At 40.6% G+C, this 16,493-nt stretch overlaps 1 protein-coding gene across 1 annotated transcript in view; it reads left to right on the top strand.

Moving 5' to 3' along the window:
• Window positions 1-8,929: 8,929 nt before the first annotated feature.
• Window positions 8,930-16,493, top strand: part of spire1a (spire-type actin nucleation factor 1a) — a 172,614-nt gene continuing 165,050 nt past the window's right edge. Inside the window, exon 1 of the mRNA XM_048596194.1 lies at window positions 8,930-9,467. Within this exon, the coding sequence (XP_048452151.1) occupies window positions 9,188-9,467 (280 nt within the window). The 5' untranslated portion in view covers window positions 8,930-9,187. The remainder of the gene's footprint in view (window positions 9,468-16,493) is intronic.

Below are 16,493 nucleotides of genomic sequence, written 5' to 3'. Positions count from 1 at the left end.
TCTCAGAGGGTTGTATGGCTCAAGGAGGTTACAGAGGTATGTAGATATGATGCCATGGTGGGATTTGATAACTAGAATGACAGTTGTAAAACTGAGAGTCAATGTTACTCAGTGAGCACACAATTAACGCTACTAACTGTGATTAACTCTAAATAGAACAAGTGAAATTAAAAAAAAAACGGAGGGAGCAAATGCAATCTCTGTTGCAGCATTGTAGGATAATCCACAAATTACAAAGACCTAGTTACTCAGTTATGCAAGTCTACTTTATGATTGGAATAATCATTGAATTCAGGACCTTCTGTTGCTTTACGTGATAAATTGAATAGCCGTATGCACAACTACATCAATGCAAACCAAAACTGCTACATATTGATGGGAACTACCGAAGTGGCAACATTCACATTTTGGTAAACACTGAGAACACATGAATTGAATATATATATATAATATATATATATACACACACATACACACACAAACTAGTCCCTTGGGAGACGTTTTAACTTCAGTAATGTTCGAGTCATAGCATCCGAGTTTTTATACCACAGAGAGAGGCCCTTCATCCCTCCATGTCTGTGTCAATCATCAAGCATCTACCTGTTATAGTGGGGTAAATTTCCTGGGGAGGTGATGGTCTGGTGGTATTATCACTAGACTATTAATTCAGAGACTCAGGAACCTTGGGTCAAATTTTGCCATGGCAAATGATGGAATTCGAATTCAATAAAATATCCAGAATTAAGAGTTTAATGATGGCCATTGAACTGCGTGATTTTCAGGAAGAACCCATCTAGGGTCACTAATGCCCTTTAAAGAACAAATCTGTCATCCTTGCCTGGTCTGGACTACATGTGACTCCAGACCCACAGTAATGTGGTTGACTTGCAACTCCCCTTAGGGATGGGAAATGAATGCTGACCTAGACAGCAACATCCATATCCTGTGAATGAACCAAAAAAGGTCCCATTTTTCACCTCTTAGCCTGTGGTCTTATAAGTTATAGAGTTTCAAGTGCTCACTAAATAGTTCTTAAGAGTTTTGAGGTTTCCTGTCTCTGCTATCATTTTAGGCAGTGAGTTCCACGTACCCACCACCCTCATAGCTTTTCATTTCCAGTAAATGCTATGCAAAGCTTTTAGATCTATTAGCCCCAATGTTTTACTTTAAATTTGTAGGGGCATAGTTGACTTATCCCTTTACCTAAAAGTTTATTTGTGACAAATAAATACATTATGGAAAATCAACTTGTCCTTTCATAATTGATCAGTCTTCCTATCCACACTCTCTATGGCCCTTATAATCTTATTTACCTCTATCAGGGTTTCTCTAAGCTGTCACTGCTCAAGGAAAACAAACCAGCCTTTTCAATCTTTCCTCATAGCTCAGACCCTCCAGCCCAGGCAGCAACCCGATAAATCTCCTCTGCTCCCTCTGTGGTGCAATCATATCCTTCTACAGTCTGGTGACCAGCACAGCAGTCAATACTCCAGTTGTGACCTAATCAGCGTTTTATACAGTTTCAGTATTACCTCCGTCGCCTGTATTTTATGCCTCAGCTAATAAAGGTAAATATCCCATAAGCCTTCTAAACCACCTTATCTACCAGTTCTGCTACCTTCAGGAATCTGTGGATATGCACACCAAGTTCTCTTTGATGTTCAGTACTTTGCAGGGTCTTACCATTCATAGTGTAATCCCTTATTTTATTAGCTCTCCCCAAGTATGGTACATGACACTTGCCTGGATTGAATTCCATTTGTCACTGTTCTGCCACCTGACAATTGATATCTTCCTCCAGTTTTCCACTAGCCTCCTTAGTATTAATCCATTACCAATTTTCCTGTCATCCATGACCTTTTTGATCATGCCCATATTTAAATCAAGATCATTAACATAGACAACAAACAGCAACAGCCTAACCACCAAGATCTCTAGAACCCCACTGGAAACAAATTTCCAGTCACAGAAACATTCCCCTACCACCACCATCTGCTTCCTGCCTCTCGGCCAATTTTAGATCCAACTTGCCCTTTGCTTTGCTTCCTATGAGCTCTTACTTTATTGATCAGCTACCATCAAAATTCTTGCTAATGTCCATGTGAGTTTTTTGAAGAGGTGATGAAGAGGATTGATGAGGACAGAGCGACAGACGTTGTCTGTATGGACTTCAGTAAGGCATTTGACAAGGTTCATCATGGTAGACTGGTTAGCAGAGTTAGATCTCATGGAATACAGGGAGAACTGGCCATTTGGATACAAAATTGGCTCGTAGTAGGAGACAGAGGTGGTGGTGGAGGGTTGCTTTTCACATTGGAGGTCTGTGACCAGTGGTGTGCTGCAGGGATTGGTGTTGGGTCCACTGCTTTTCATATTTATATAAATGATTTGGATGTGAATATGGGAGGTCTAGTTAGTAAATTTGCAGATGACACCAAAATTGGTGGTATTGTGGAGCGAAGAAGGTTAGTTCAGAGTACAATGGGATCTTGATCAGATGCACTAATGGGCCCAGGAGTGGCAGATGGAGTTTAATCTAGATAAATGTGAGGTGCTACATTTTGGAAAGTCAAATCAGGGCAGGACTTGCACACTTAATGGGAAAGTCCTGGGGAGTGTTGCCAAACAAAGGGACCTTGGAGGGTAGGTTCATAGTTCCTTGAAAGTGGAGTCACAGGTAGACAGGGTAGTAAAGAAGATGTTTGGTACACCTGCCTCTATTGGTTAGTGTATTGAGTATAGGAGCTGGGAGGTCATGTTATGGCTGTATAAGACATTGGTTAGACCACTTTTGGAGTACTGCATTCAATTCTGATTTCCTTGCTGGAGGAAAGATGTTGTTAAACTTGAAAGGGTTCAGAAAAGATTTACAGTGATGTTGTCAGGATTGGAGGGTTTGAGCTATAGAGAGAGGCTGAATAGGCTGGGGCTATTTTCTCAGGAGTGTCGGAGGCTGAGGGGTGACCTTATTGGTGTTTATAAAATCATGAGGGGCATGGATAGGTTGAATAGTCAAGATCTTTTCCCCAGAGTAAGGCAATCCAAAACTAGATGGCATAGGCTTAAGGTGAGAGGGAAAAGATTTAAAAGGGACCTAAGGGGCAACTTTTTCCACACAGAGGGTGGTGTGTGTATGGAATGAACTGCCAGAGGAGGTGGTGGAGACTGGTACAATTACAACATTTAAAAGGCATCTGGATGGGTATATGAATAGGAAGGGTTTAGAGGGGTATTGGCCAAATGCTGGCAAATGGGACTAGATTAATTTAGGATATCTAGTCAGCATGGATGAGTTGGACCGAAAGGCCTGTTTCGATGCTGTACATTTCTACAACTCTATGCAGACCACATCACATGCATTAACCTCTACAACATTCCTACTTAGCTCCTTGAAAAAAATTATCAATTGTCAAACACAGTCTTCCCTTAATAAATCCATGCTGATGATCCTTGATTAATCTGTGTCACTCCAATTGAAGTTATTCTGAAGATATTCTGCTGATCTCTTTGAAATTTTCTCCAGCTTGGGATACAAACTGCAGATTTATCCACTTTTAAAGATATTAATCCTACCTCTTTGCTCTCTATGTTTTTTTGTAATATTTCACAGTCCTCCACCCTGATGCCTATACTTCTATCATTGTTTTGGTCTTTACAAAGGAAAACAAAGTATTTATTGAGTACTGTCCCCGTGTCTTTCGAAAGCATACACAGATTACCTGTATGGTCCCAAACAAATCCTATTCTTTCCCTGGTTGTTATACTGCTCTTTATGTATTTAAAACAAAACCCTTTTAACTTTTTTCTCTATCCACTAATGCTCAATCATGTACTCTCTTTGCTTTCATAATTACATTATAAGCTCCCCCCTGCACTTTTCATACTCCTGTAGGGACTCTACTGTACTATGCTCTCAGTTTCTGCCTTAACCTCTTTTTTCTTAACCCTAGTCTTTACATCTCTTGACATTCAGGGTTCTCCGGATATTTTCACCCTCCGTTTTTACAGTAACTTATTTTCCCTGTACAGTCCTTATTTCCTCCTTGAATGCCACACAATGCTCCGGCACAGTTTAATCTGCAAGTAGCTGTTCCCAGCCCACTTGGGCAAAATTGTATCTCATTTTAGTAAAATTAACTTTCTCCAGTTAAAAGCCTTTATTCCTGACCCATCTTTATCCTTTTCTATAACTATCCTGATTCTAACTGAGTTATGATCATTGTCTCCAAAATGCTCCACCACTGATATGCCTTCCACCTGCTTGTCTTCATTTCTGAAATTGCTCCTTCCCTTGTTGGGCTTTCTACGTACTAGCTAAAAAAGTTGTCCTGGATAAAATTTAAGAATTTTGCTCCATTCTTACTTTGCATAATAAAACTATTTCAGTTAATACCTGGGGAAGTTAAAATTCCGTATTGTTAATGTGTTATTATTCTTACACTTCTCTGTATTTTGATTACATACTTGATCATCTATCTCTTCCTGATTTATTGTCTATAGTGCAGACTCAACAGCATGTTTGTATTTTTTGTATTTTCTGTTGTACTCACATGGCCTCATTTGACGGTCCTTCCAATATATCACCTCTCCTCACTGCTATAATTGATTATTTGATCAATATTACATAGGAATTAGGAGTGTGAGTAGGCAGTTCAACCCTTGAAGCTTGCTCTGCCATTTAGCAGGATCATGGCTGGTCTTATCCTGGTCTCAACTCCACTTTCCTGCCTGGTCCCCATAGCCCTTTATCCTGCTTTTCAGCAGAAATGTATCTATTACTTTACTGAATCTGTTGATTGATTTTTCCTTCAAACGCCCCTCCTCTTCTATCCGCCTTTCTAACTCATCTGAATGCCTTATAATCTATATATCTGGAGTGTCCTTGTCACTATTCACACCTCAACCCATGTCATGACAAACATATTATCTGGTCAGTGATTAATTATTCTTTGTAGGATCTTGCTATATGTGTAAATTGGCTGTAGCAGTAACTCACCTCCTAACTCTCCAAGACCTATCCAATGTGTGCAAGGTACAAATCAGGTGTGTGATAGAATAAGGTTTTGGAGTAGATCTGTGATAGAATATTCTCCACTTGCCTGGATGGGTGCAGCTGCAACAACACTAACACAGCAAGCTCCTATTAGTGGCAATGTGAGAGTGACCCGAGAGTCTGCTCCAATGATGCTGATTGAGAAATAACTGCAACAGTGGGAAAGGTGGAAATGTATAAATACCAAGTTAAGGATGTTAAGATATTATGCAGGGTGAACATTAAAACCTGTAAACTGTGGGAAGCAATGAGATACTGTTGACATATCTAAAGCAAGCAAAGAGTTAAAAGCTCAGCCCTTACTACCTTTATTAAGACAAGTGAGGCTAACAGACAGGTGAAGTATTCACAGGAGCTTATCACAAAAGCTACCACAAGAAGATCTCAATGGTATTCTCAAACTGTAATCTGAAGTGACAGAAAGTATAGTGAACAGTATTGAAATGAGTAAACATCTGGCAAGTTCATAAGCAGTCAGGTCTAGATATGTCTCTGATGTCTCTGGAAACATGTTCAAGCTCCTGATACTGTGGAATCTGCCACATTGATTGTAAAGTAGGATGCTGAAACGCTATAAATGCACAGCATTTCACTCTTACCTGATGATGACAGAATATGAGATTCCTTTGAGAGTTCATTGTTGCCAATGGGCTTCCCAGCACAACTGTGGCAAAGAACTGCACTGACTTCATCTTAGCTACAGTATTAGCTATGCTACACAATCTTAGACTGATTCCATATCCACCCTATTGGCAGGACTAGCTATTTGTACTGCCTACTATTGCCCATTTCAGCTCACTTCCTGTTGAAAACAACTCCAGCTATCTAGTCTCTCCTCATAGCTGTAACACTCCAGCCCAGGCAATAGGCTGGTACATCAACAATGCACCCTCTCTCGTACAATCATATCCTAACTAATGTTTTATATAGCCACATTGTACCCTTCCTACTCTTGTAATCAATGCTTCGATTAATAAAGGCAAATATCCAATATGCCTTTTAACCATTTAATCTACCTGTCCAGTTGCCAGGATCCTTCAATGATCTGTGGACATGCACACCAAAGTCCATCTGATTCTCTGTACTTCCTAGGGACCCACCATTCATTGTGTACTCCCTCACTATGTCGGTCTTCCCAAAGTTCACCACCTCACACCTTTCAGGACTAAATTCCACTGACATTGATCTGCCCATCTGACCAGCCTGATTATATCAGGCTATGGTCCATGCCTTTCCTCATCATTATTTATCATACTACCAATTTTTGTGTCACAAGATCGTAAGACAAAGGAGCAGGAGTAGGCCATTCAGCCTATTGACTGTGCTCCATCATTCAGTAAGATCATAGCTGATCTGATAATCCTCTACTCCACTTCAAAATGACCCTTGATTCGCTTACTGATTAAAAATCTATCTCAGCCTTGAGTATATTTAATGACCTAAACTCAAAACCCCACGCAGTAAAGAATTCCACAGTTTCAACATCTTGAACTTAGTGATCATAAATTCATGTCTAGTTTATTAATTGACACTACAAACAACAAGGGATCCAGCATCAAACCGTGTGGTACACAATTTGTTGCTGGCAGTTAATCACAAAAACAATCTTTGACCATTGCTCTCTCCCTCCTGTCAATAAGCCAATTTTGGATCAAATGTGTCAAATTTCCCTCGGCTCTTAGCTTTTAATTCTGTGAAGTTTTTTTTAATTAGTGAGAACATCATTTGGATAGTGGGGTAAAATCAGCTTTTCTGAGAAATCATATGATTTTAGCTAAAGGACTAGCGAGCTTCCTGGGGGAAATAATTACCAACGTATCTGATGAGTTGAGTTTCATTAAACAGTAAGAGAGAGAGAGAAAGAAATAGGTCCATTCAGAGAGTTCTATCATAATAGATGATCTAAGTAATAGTCTCCAAGGCAATCAGGGCAGGACTGGGAGAAGTCCTGAGTTGTTTTGAAGAAAACTTCAGAAGCACAATGATATAGAGATGTTAGCGAGGAAGACATCTTCTAAAGCTGTTGAAGGCATGAGGTTAAAGAACCCATGGTCAGTTGTAATAGTGAGCTGGGTTAGCAGGTTGTTTAAAAATCTAGGGGAGAGATATTAATTGCAGAAAATTGCATTGGGCAAATTCACAGATAGTTGCCAAAAGAGAAACCAATTACAGCTGTGCCAGCTAACAAAAGCTTTATGGTACAGATAGGGATGACCTTTCACTATGATTTGGGTGTCTGTAAGACCGTTATTGACATTAAAGAATTGATTCTTCCTAACATTTATAATGAGTTTGTTTCAAATAGTTCTTGTATAGTGTAATCAAGTTTGTTGTTTTTTTGTGTAATAAATGTATTTTTTGTTGTTAAAAGTACGCTGGAAGCCTCCTCTGAGTTTTATTCAGTGACTGATCTCTAAAGTAAACAAAAAAACTTATGTTCTATCAAGCCAGGTCTCACTCTAGGATCTGATTCATCCATATATGACCATTATCTGGGATCATAACACCTCAGCCACACCATTATTAGTCTAAGCTCATCTCTGGAATCCCCTCCCTAAAGTAACCTGTGTACAACTCTCCCTTCTCCTGTAAGAGATTATTTAAGTTATTATCTTTGGGCAAACTTTTAATTACCTGTCCTGATTTTGCCTTATATAACTGTTTAATTTGTTTTTTTTTGATCACTCTCTTGATATTTTCTGTTTTGGGACGTTTTCCTTGTGGTAAAAAAGCCAGCTGTTTTTGCTCATACATTATTCACTGCATTTTCATCTGTCTGAATTTCCCGTTCCAATAAAATGGGACAGACAATTTGCACAATATCAGATATTAGGGAACCTCTCACTTTGTTCGAAGTAAAGACTCTCTGTCCAGCATCTTGAAAGCTGTGTCTCACACATTCACTCAGCACAGCATCGTCACCCAAAACAATACACTTCCTTTCACTTCCTGATGGTCCTGCCAACTATTTTGAGCATTTGCAGTTCTTATTTGAATTTCAAACAACAACTTGAGTCACAGCTGGCAGGAGGGGAGAATAATTTGTTTTACTTCATCCGTCATCCATTTCTCTTATATTCACTCCCTACTTGCTGTTACAATGCAGCAAATGATGCAGTGTATCAAATAGTTACAAGGAATGTAGTTCTCCAATAATAGTCTAATCACCTCCATTTGACATTCCACACCATCATCATACTGGGGTTTTACCGCTGACTAAAAACTGATTTAAACCAGCTCCAAGCATAGGTCAGAATCGAGGAACCCTGCAGTGAGTAACTCATCTCCTGACTCCCCAAAGCCTGTATATCATCTGTAAGGAGTGGGATGGAAATAAGCCCCACTTGTCTGGATGGGTGCAGCCCCAAAAACACTCAAAAAGCTTGACACCATCCAGGACAAAGCAACCCGCTTGATTGGCACCACATCCATTCCCTCCACAACCGACACACAGTAGCAACAGTGTGTACCATCTACAAGACATACTGCAATGACTCACAAAGCCTCCTTTGACGGCACTTCGCAAACCTGTCAACTCTACCACTTCGAAGGACAAGGGAAACAGATACGCGGGAACACCTCCACCTGCAGGTACCCCCTCCAAACCATTCACCATCCTCACTTGGAAACATAGCACTTTTAAGTGTAGCTGGGTCAAAATCCTAGAACTGCCTGACTGCACTGTAGGTATAACCACGCCAAAACAAAAAGGACTGCGGTGATTTAAGAAGGAAGCTCACCGCCACTTTCTTAATGGGAAGTAGGGATGGGCAATAAATGCTGACCCAGGCAGGGACGCCCACATTCCTGCGAATTAATAAATCGAAACTAACATGAACATGGAAAATGCAAGCAAAGGAGGCGGGCTTTTGGACCACACAGCAGGAGTGCTCTCTGGCTCCCAGGCAGAGACAGAGTCATATGATTGGATTTAATCAGAAGCCGCTGGTTTATGTGTGAGGAGCTGACATTGTGGCTGTGCTGCTATAGAATCTTCCCTGTCACCGCGATAATGATGCAGAGGTTGGAGAAGACGGTGCTGGTTTTATTCCTACTGCCGATGGTGTAGAGAAGGTTTAACTGCTGTTGTGTTCGGATCCAGACACATACAGACAGAGCCCGTCTGTGCAGACCATGGCAGAGCGATGCTCCGGGAGCCCGGCCCCGGAATGCGGTGCCCAGGCGGACTCTCACGACCCGGAATCCCAGGAGCTATCCCTGGAGCAAATCCTTAAACTGTACAACCAGCCGCTGAATGAGGAGCAGGCTTGGGCCGTGTGCTACCAATGCTGCAGCACGCTCCAGCGCCAGCGGCGGCCCGGAGACACGCAGCTTTTCCCGGGCAGGCTGAGCGGAGCCAGGACTGTCATTCTGCAACGAGACGGCAACATCAGCATCAGGAGCGAGGAAGCAGGTACGAGACGCCCCAGAAAGAACAACGAGAGCAGGAGCTGAGTATGGAAATGAAATGTCTGACAGGAGAGGGAGGGGGGTGGGGTTGTCAGTCCCCTGAATCTCCAGCAAATAAGTAAATAAATAGATAGAAAAGGATAAGGGGTGGAAATCAACAGCTGGCGGAGAAGGAAGCCAGAAAATAAAGCGGACTTTATTCAGTAAATTCTCAAGTCACTGGTGAAGGAGCTAGAGTCTTTTTACAAAAGGCGAGAGGTTGGGAGGAGGAGTCAGTACTGGGCCCTTTGATGAGAACACAGCTCCTTAGGCGGGTGGGGAAGGGTGATACTAAAGCCAAAGATACCCACATCTCTGTTGCTTTTTTTTTGAAGAAAAAGTAGTAGAGAGAGAGAGAGACAGAGAAAAGCCACGAAAGTCTGATGAAACAGGCACGGCGTCAGTGAGCACCAGCAGGGGTTTTCTTCATTGTTGACAGTGGGAGTCTCTGACTGACTGAGCCAACAAGGTCAGTTGAGCCCCGGGTAAACAAGCTGCAGCCAAGAAGGTCCAATCAAAATTCACAATCAGAGACCTTAATGGACCAGTAAAAAGGCAGGGCGATGCCTGGGTGAAAAAAAACAGGAAAATAGCAATCATTAAAAATAAACTGTTGCTGACAAATGATTTTTAAAAAATAATTCATCCATGGGATGTGAACGCTGCTTGGAATTTATTAGTCGTCCCCCTATTTGCCCAGAGGACAGTTAAGGGCCAACCACATTGCTGTGGGTTTGGATTCATATGTAGGCCAGACCGGGTAAGGGTGGAAGATTTCATCCTCCAAAGGACATTAGTGAACCAGATGGATTTTCCCTGACAATTGACATATTGGCAAGCTTTTTATTCCTGATTTTTAGTGAATTCAGAGTTCATCCTTTACTGTGGTGGAATTTAAACCTGTGTGGCCAGAACATTAGCCAGGAGCTCTGTCCAGTGACATTGCCAATATGCCACTACCTCCCCAAAGTAATAACAAACAAATGTAAACACTGATATGTCAAAAATAAAGCTGTGAATTGAAAATACACAGAAATATTTGAGGAAAAACAGATAATTCAGCCATCTGGATTGAAAGTAAGAACAGGCCTGGACACACAGAGTTAGATCACACAGGCATTTGCATGGCATGACTGCACTGCATTTCAGGATAAACACATGAATTCCCTGGAATATAAACTGAATTTGCCTCACCCAGTTAATGACTAGTTCTGATCATAATGATTAGCTACACTCCATAAGGCAGCTCACTGTAGGAACTCACTGGCTATGACCTGCACTTTTTATGGCATATTTAACACAAGTGTTGCAAAACAAGAAGTGATAACTGAACCAGGAGCAGCCTGAAGATGGTTGAGAGAATTGTTGAGCACAACTAAACTCAGATAGGTTTTTGAGAGATAGAAAGATTGGCGGAGAACATGCTAGGCCTAACAAGGCTGAAAACAGTGCTGGGTTGGAGGATGAAGAGATGCTAAAGAGGAGTTGAATATAGGCACAACACCTTGAGTCTATTAATTTACCTCATATACCTGAAGTCTTTTTAATTGCCCTCACTTCATAACACCTTGAGACCTCCAGTCATGAAAATTTCAACCGACCCAGCTTTTGACAGTCTTTTGAGGGAGTGGATCAGTGATACTCAATAATTTATGTGGGGAAAGTGTTTCCTGGTTTCAATCCTGTGTGATCTAACTCTAAGAACATGCCCCTTGTTCTGGATTTTTGTTTATTGGTGTGAGCCTCTTTGGAGAGTTCATTGGAGAGTATGTATCATCCGTAATCCCAGAGACGGTGATCATGAAGCACCAATGTGGCTTCATAGGGCATTTCAAAGGTAGTTAAGAGTCAATGGGGGAGGCAATGACCTAATGGTATTATCACTGGACTGTTAATCCAGAGACCCAGATAACGTTCTGGGGACTCTGGTTCGAATCCCACCACGGCAGATGGTGGAATTTGAATTCAATAAAATATCTGGAATTAAGAATCTAATGAGCATCAATCCATTGTTGATTGTTGGAAAAAACTCATCTGGTTCATTAATGACCTTTAGGGAAGGAAATTGCCATCCTTACCTGGTCTGGCCTACATGCCCACAGCAATGTGGTTAACTCTGAACTGCCATCTAGGCAATTAGGGATGGGCAATAAATGCTACATGCCCACAGCAATGTGGTTAACTCTGAACTGCCATCTAGGCAATTAGGGATGGGCAATAAATGCTGCCTAGTCAGCGATGCCCTCATCCCACTAATGAATATAGGGAAAAAAAAACACATTGCTGTGGTTAAGGAGTCATATGTAGGCCAGGCCAGGTAAGGATGGCAGATTTCCCTATCAAGAAGTACATTAATAAACTAGATGGATTTTATGACAATCCAGTTGTTTCATGTTTCACTGTTACTGATAACAGCTTTCTTTGAAAATTTTTCCTATTGTATTTAATGAGCTGAATTCACTTCAGTAACTGCAATCGTGGGATTTGAAGTCATGTATCACTAACTTTGTGGCTAGTCCAGGAGTGTTATCACCATACTACCAAACCTGTACATATTCCCTCACTATGGGAAAGAGATTCTCTGTGTATTGACCCAATCAAATTCCTTCATCAATCATCCTCAATCTTATAAACTCATGGAAAGAAAATCCAGATTTATGCAATCTATCATTGTAGATTAATGCCTTAAGCCCTGGTGTGATTCTGAAAAATCGGAGCCATGTCCTTTTCGTGTGACAATCATTAAGTCCTAGAGCTTTGTTTGTCAGAAATCCCGTTTGTTTTACCATTACCATATGTTTCAAATTAAATCCATTACGTTCCTCTCCTTAAACATTTCATTTGATCTTAGCCGGAACTCAGTGGGTAACAGTTCACCCACTGTATCAGGAAATTTCAGGTTGAAGGTCTATTCCAGAAACAAAAGCACATCATTTAGGCTGACACTGAAATGCAATATTAAGGCTTTGCTGCATTGGCAGCAGTATTGTCTTTTGAACTTAATCAATTTGCATTTAAATTCCTTTAATATATTCAGAATAGCTTTCTGAAATAATGTTTTATAATCAATAAAAGAACTGACTATATTGGATTTTGTCTTGTGTAACCACAAAAGAAATGTTTAATAATCTGACAGTAGTGGAGATATTAACAAAAAGTTACCATAAAACAATTGGATTTGATATTAAGGACCAGATTTCTGCCTTTGAAATGGGAAGGCAAATCGACGAAGTTCCTAACTTGACACATTTGATTACTTTAAAAGGGCATTACTTTCAATACAAGGAAAGTACAAAGGCTGCTCACTATATTTTCAGCAGGGGTGGCATAGAGTTGGCCCCACCATCTTCGGTGGCGACCACACAGGTGGATGAACACTGAGGCAGGCTGGTTGGAAGGTCTGCTGTTGTCTCTCGAGACTTTAGCCCAGTTTTATCAAACGTTAAATAAAAACTGAAAGAACCGTGGATGCTGTAAATCAGAAACAAAAACAGAAATTGCTAGAAAAGCTCAGCAGGTCTGGCAGCATCTGTGCAGAGAAATCAGAGTTAACATTTTGGGTCTGGTGACCCTTCCTTAGAACTGGGTTAGAGAAATTGAAGCGACCAATGCCATGTTGACAGTTCTCAAAGAACAAGTTGAGTGCAGGTAAAAGGCCAGAGGTGGAGGGAGAGTTTTGGAGGTGGATGAAGGGGTCTGTGGGATGGGGAGAGGGCTCTTGTCCAAAGAAACAGGCACGGAGGCGAAGGCAACGGATGAAGAGTTCAACATCATGTTGTGACTGAAATTCATTAAGGAGGGGACACAGAGGGATAAAACTGAGACCTTTGCTGAGTACAGAACGGTTTTGTTTCATGAAATGTTGTTAGGTCCTTCAGCCCTCACTGCCCTGACCCTCCCCACACCATCTCAAACCCCAAACTACTTCTACAGCCATTCAAACCCTTTCATGCTATCTCCATAGGGACTTATCTAGCTTCTTCAAGAACCACACGGAGATGAATAAAATTAAACTTTTAACAATCAAAAAGAACTTGATGCATACTTGATACTGAGAAAATTTCATTAATGAAACCCATTCAAGTAAGCAAACAATAGTCTAGTCTAGTCAAATCAAAGTCAGCCAACCCTTTAATAATCCTTAACATTGTTAGTCAAACTTAGAAAATTAACCATCCTACTGAGATGAGTGTTTTTCAAACTTTTCAAAATTAGCCAAGAGTTTGTAATTGACTTGACTGTATTAACAACCCTTGGGAAATGGCAACACTGAATTCTATTGAAACTGAGGGAACAGATGCCTAATGTGTTTTTAGATGCCAAAGTAGACGGCCTGTCAATGAATGGACTCTAGCAGTGGATGTCTTTTTCTTTATTGCTTCTGAAATCTGCAGCCTTTTTAGACTCTTTAAAGGGCTGGGGATTTAAATAGCTTCATATCATCACACTTAAACAGACCTTATCTCACCTTCACATGTGCTTATGACTTCCCCATAAATTCATGTCATCTGTACAAGTGTAAGATTCTAGGAACAGTAGAAGTGGGTTTAGTTTCAACTCTATTTTAAATGGCTTTGTCAATTTCTGGTTTCCTGCTTGTGTTTTAAGCCACACCCCTTTCTCTTGCCAACAAAAAAAGTGGAATCTGCCAGAAATGGACATTCAGATCCAGGTTTATCTCAGTTTGTTTTGAGGCCTCGAAAGTCAAACAACTTGTGTGAAAATTCAGCCCGAAGTCTGCAGTGAGAATGAAGAGACATTGACCAAGTTGTTAAGTCTACTGAAGACTAAGTAAAATTAACCAAACATACTTAAATTGTTACTGGGTAAACTTGCAGATAAAAATGGGAATGGCAAGTATTCAAGGAAATATTTGGGTTGATATGAAATAGTACAGAGCTCTAAAAGGCAATGCTGCACCTATTAGGCAACCACATTCAAAAATAAGCTAAAAACATTTTAAGGCGGAAGGAAAGTTATGAAAAATATATAGAAATAACAGGGATATATGGTGGTCCAGGAAATCCAGTCCTCTCAGATACTCAGATACCATGGCACTATTTGAAGAGGCACAGTTTTCTTTCAGTGCTCCCTTTTCCGCTGTTAACTATTTTGTGTTTTTGTTTTTGCTTTTCCTGCCTCTTCCAGTACACTGGGCTATCACTTTTCCTTTTTTATGATGTATCTTAATAGCTTGTGTAATAATTTTTCTGTCATGATACTGTCTCTTAGCTCATTTGTTGATAATGATTGCCTAACAAGTGGAGTCTTCGCCATTTAGGGTTGTGGACAGTTCTTTTTCAGTCTCAGACCAATTATTTCCTTGAATACTTTCCATTCCCATCACTTGTGTGTTCACACAGTAACAGATTAGACCAGTTTACTTGAATTTAGTTCACCTTGCTTAAATTTAACACCCTGTTTGATGGCTCACCCTTTGCACTTTCAGACTTAATATCAAATTCAATGATTTTACAGTAACTAATTGTAAACTGCTGTATTAGTATGAAATGGTTAAATAATTCTATGTGGTCACTGAGCATTAAATCCAACATGGCCAATTCCATTTTTGGTTCTAAAACAACCTGTTCGAGAAGACTCTGCTGAATATATTCAAAGAATTCACACAGGATGGCTGTGGCTCAGTGTGTAACATTGTTGTCTCTGAGTCAGAAGGTTATGGGTTTAGGGCCTACCCCATAGACATGAGCATACTATTCAGACTGACACTCCAGTATGGCAGTGAGGACGTGAGGACTATTTGAGCTGCCACCATCCCAGTGACAATTCTGAGCAAGTTCCTATATACTATCTCATTTGACTGTAAAAGATCCCAGGATCTATTTTGAAGAAATGCAGAGCAATTGTCCCTGACCAATCCACAAAGAACAAGGCAAAAATAGTTTATCTGGACATTTTATATTGCTATTTCTGGGATCTTCCTTTGTACAAATTGGCTGCTATCTGCTCTGGGCAATATTAATGCCTTTCCTCTCCCAATTTAGCTGCTCTTCCTAAAGAGCTTGCAGTCTAGAATGTTTAGCTCTCAATCATAACCTGTAGCCTTAGCTCTTTACCAACTGGGCACAGAGGCAAAGGCAATGGAAGAAGGGTTCAGCATTATGCCCAGTCTTGTTTTCAGCTACAATCCCCAACAAACCTCTCACAGTATCTTTCAGCTATCTACAACTTGAGATCTGCCAATTCCCCACAAACCTCTCACAGTATCTCTTAAGACTTTCCTAAAACCTACTTCTTTCATTAAGGTTTTGTCACATGCCGTAATGTCTCCTTTTTTTTTGGCTCAGTGTCATCTTTGTCTGCTCGTCATCCTGTGAAGTACTTTGAGATATTTTTCTGAATTTATGATACTATGTAAATGCACACTTTTTTTATGCAGACATGCTCTAGGCATGATCTATGAACAGGATTGGAATGCAATGGTGGGAGAAACTGCGATTAAAAACTGAAGAGAGGTCACACAGGACAAGAAATGAAATGGACCATGCTCACAACTCACGGAGGATGTTATTTGTGACTTTGCTTTGACTATTTCAGTAAGGGGAAGGGATGTAAAAATCATTGGGAGATTCCACAGGGAGTTGGGTGTGGGCCTGGCAGGTGACATTTAGGTGAAAGAAAAGGCCAGCTGGAAATGAACAGGAAGGGTGAAGGTGTTGGGGATGGTTCGAGGAGAGAGCTAATGAGAGTTGAATACTTGAAGAAAGGGAATTATTTTGAGATGAGATCAGGAAGGGAAGTTAAGTGGTCAGGGTTAATGAGAAAGGCATTAAAGAGAATCAGAACATACTCAAGGCCAACATGATTTCGGACATGTTGTTAGACCTGGTTTGGAACGTCTGCCTGAATTATGTGCTTGGATTCCATGTTCTTAAGTAAATATGTATAAAACACCAACTGGCAATTTGTTTTATATGAAGAGTTTTAATTAAGTGAGCATTGGTTAACCACTATCGATTGGAAAAAGAAC

This window comes from Rhincodon typus, chromosome 4, assembly GCF_021869965.1.
Source record: "Rhincodon typus isolate 14 chromosome 4, sRhiTyp1.1, whole genome shotgun sequence".
NCBI lineage: Eukaryota > Metazoa > Chordata > Chondrichthyes > Orectolobiformes > Rhincodontidae > Rhincodon > Rhincodon typus.
Note: the sequence above shows the minus strand (reverse complement) of the source record. Positions and strands in the feature narration are given on the sequence as shown.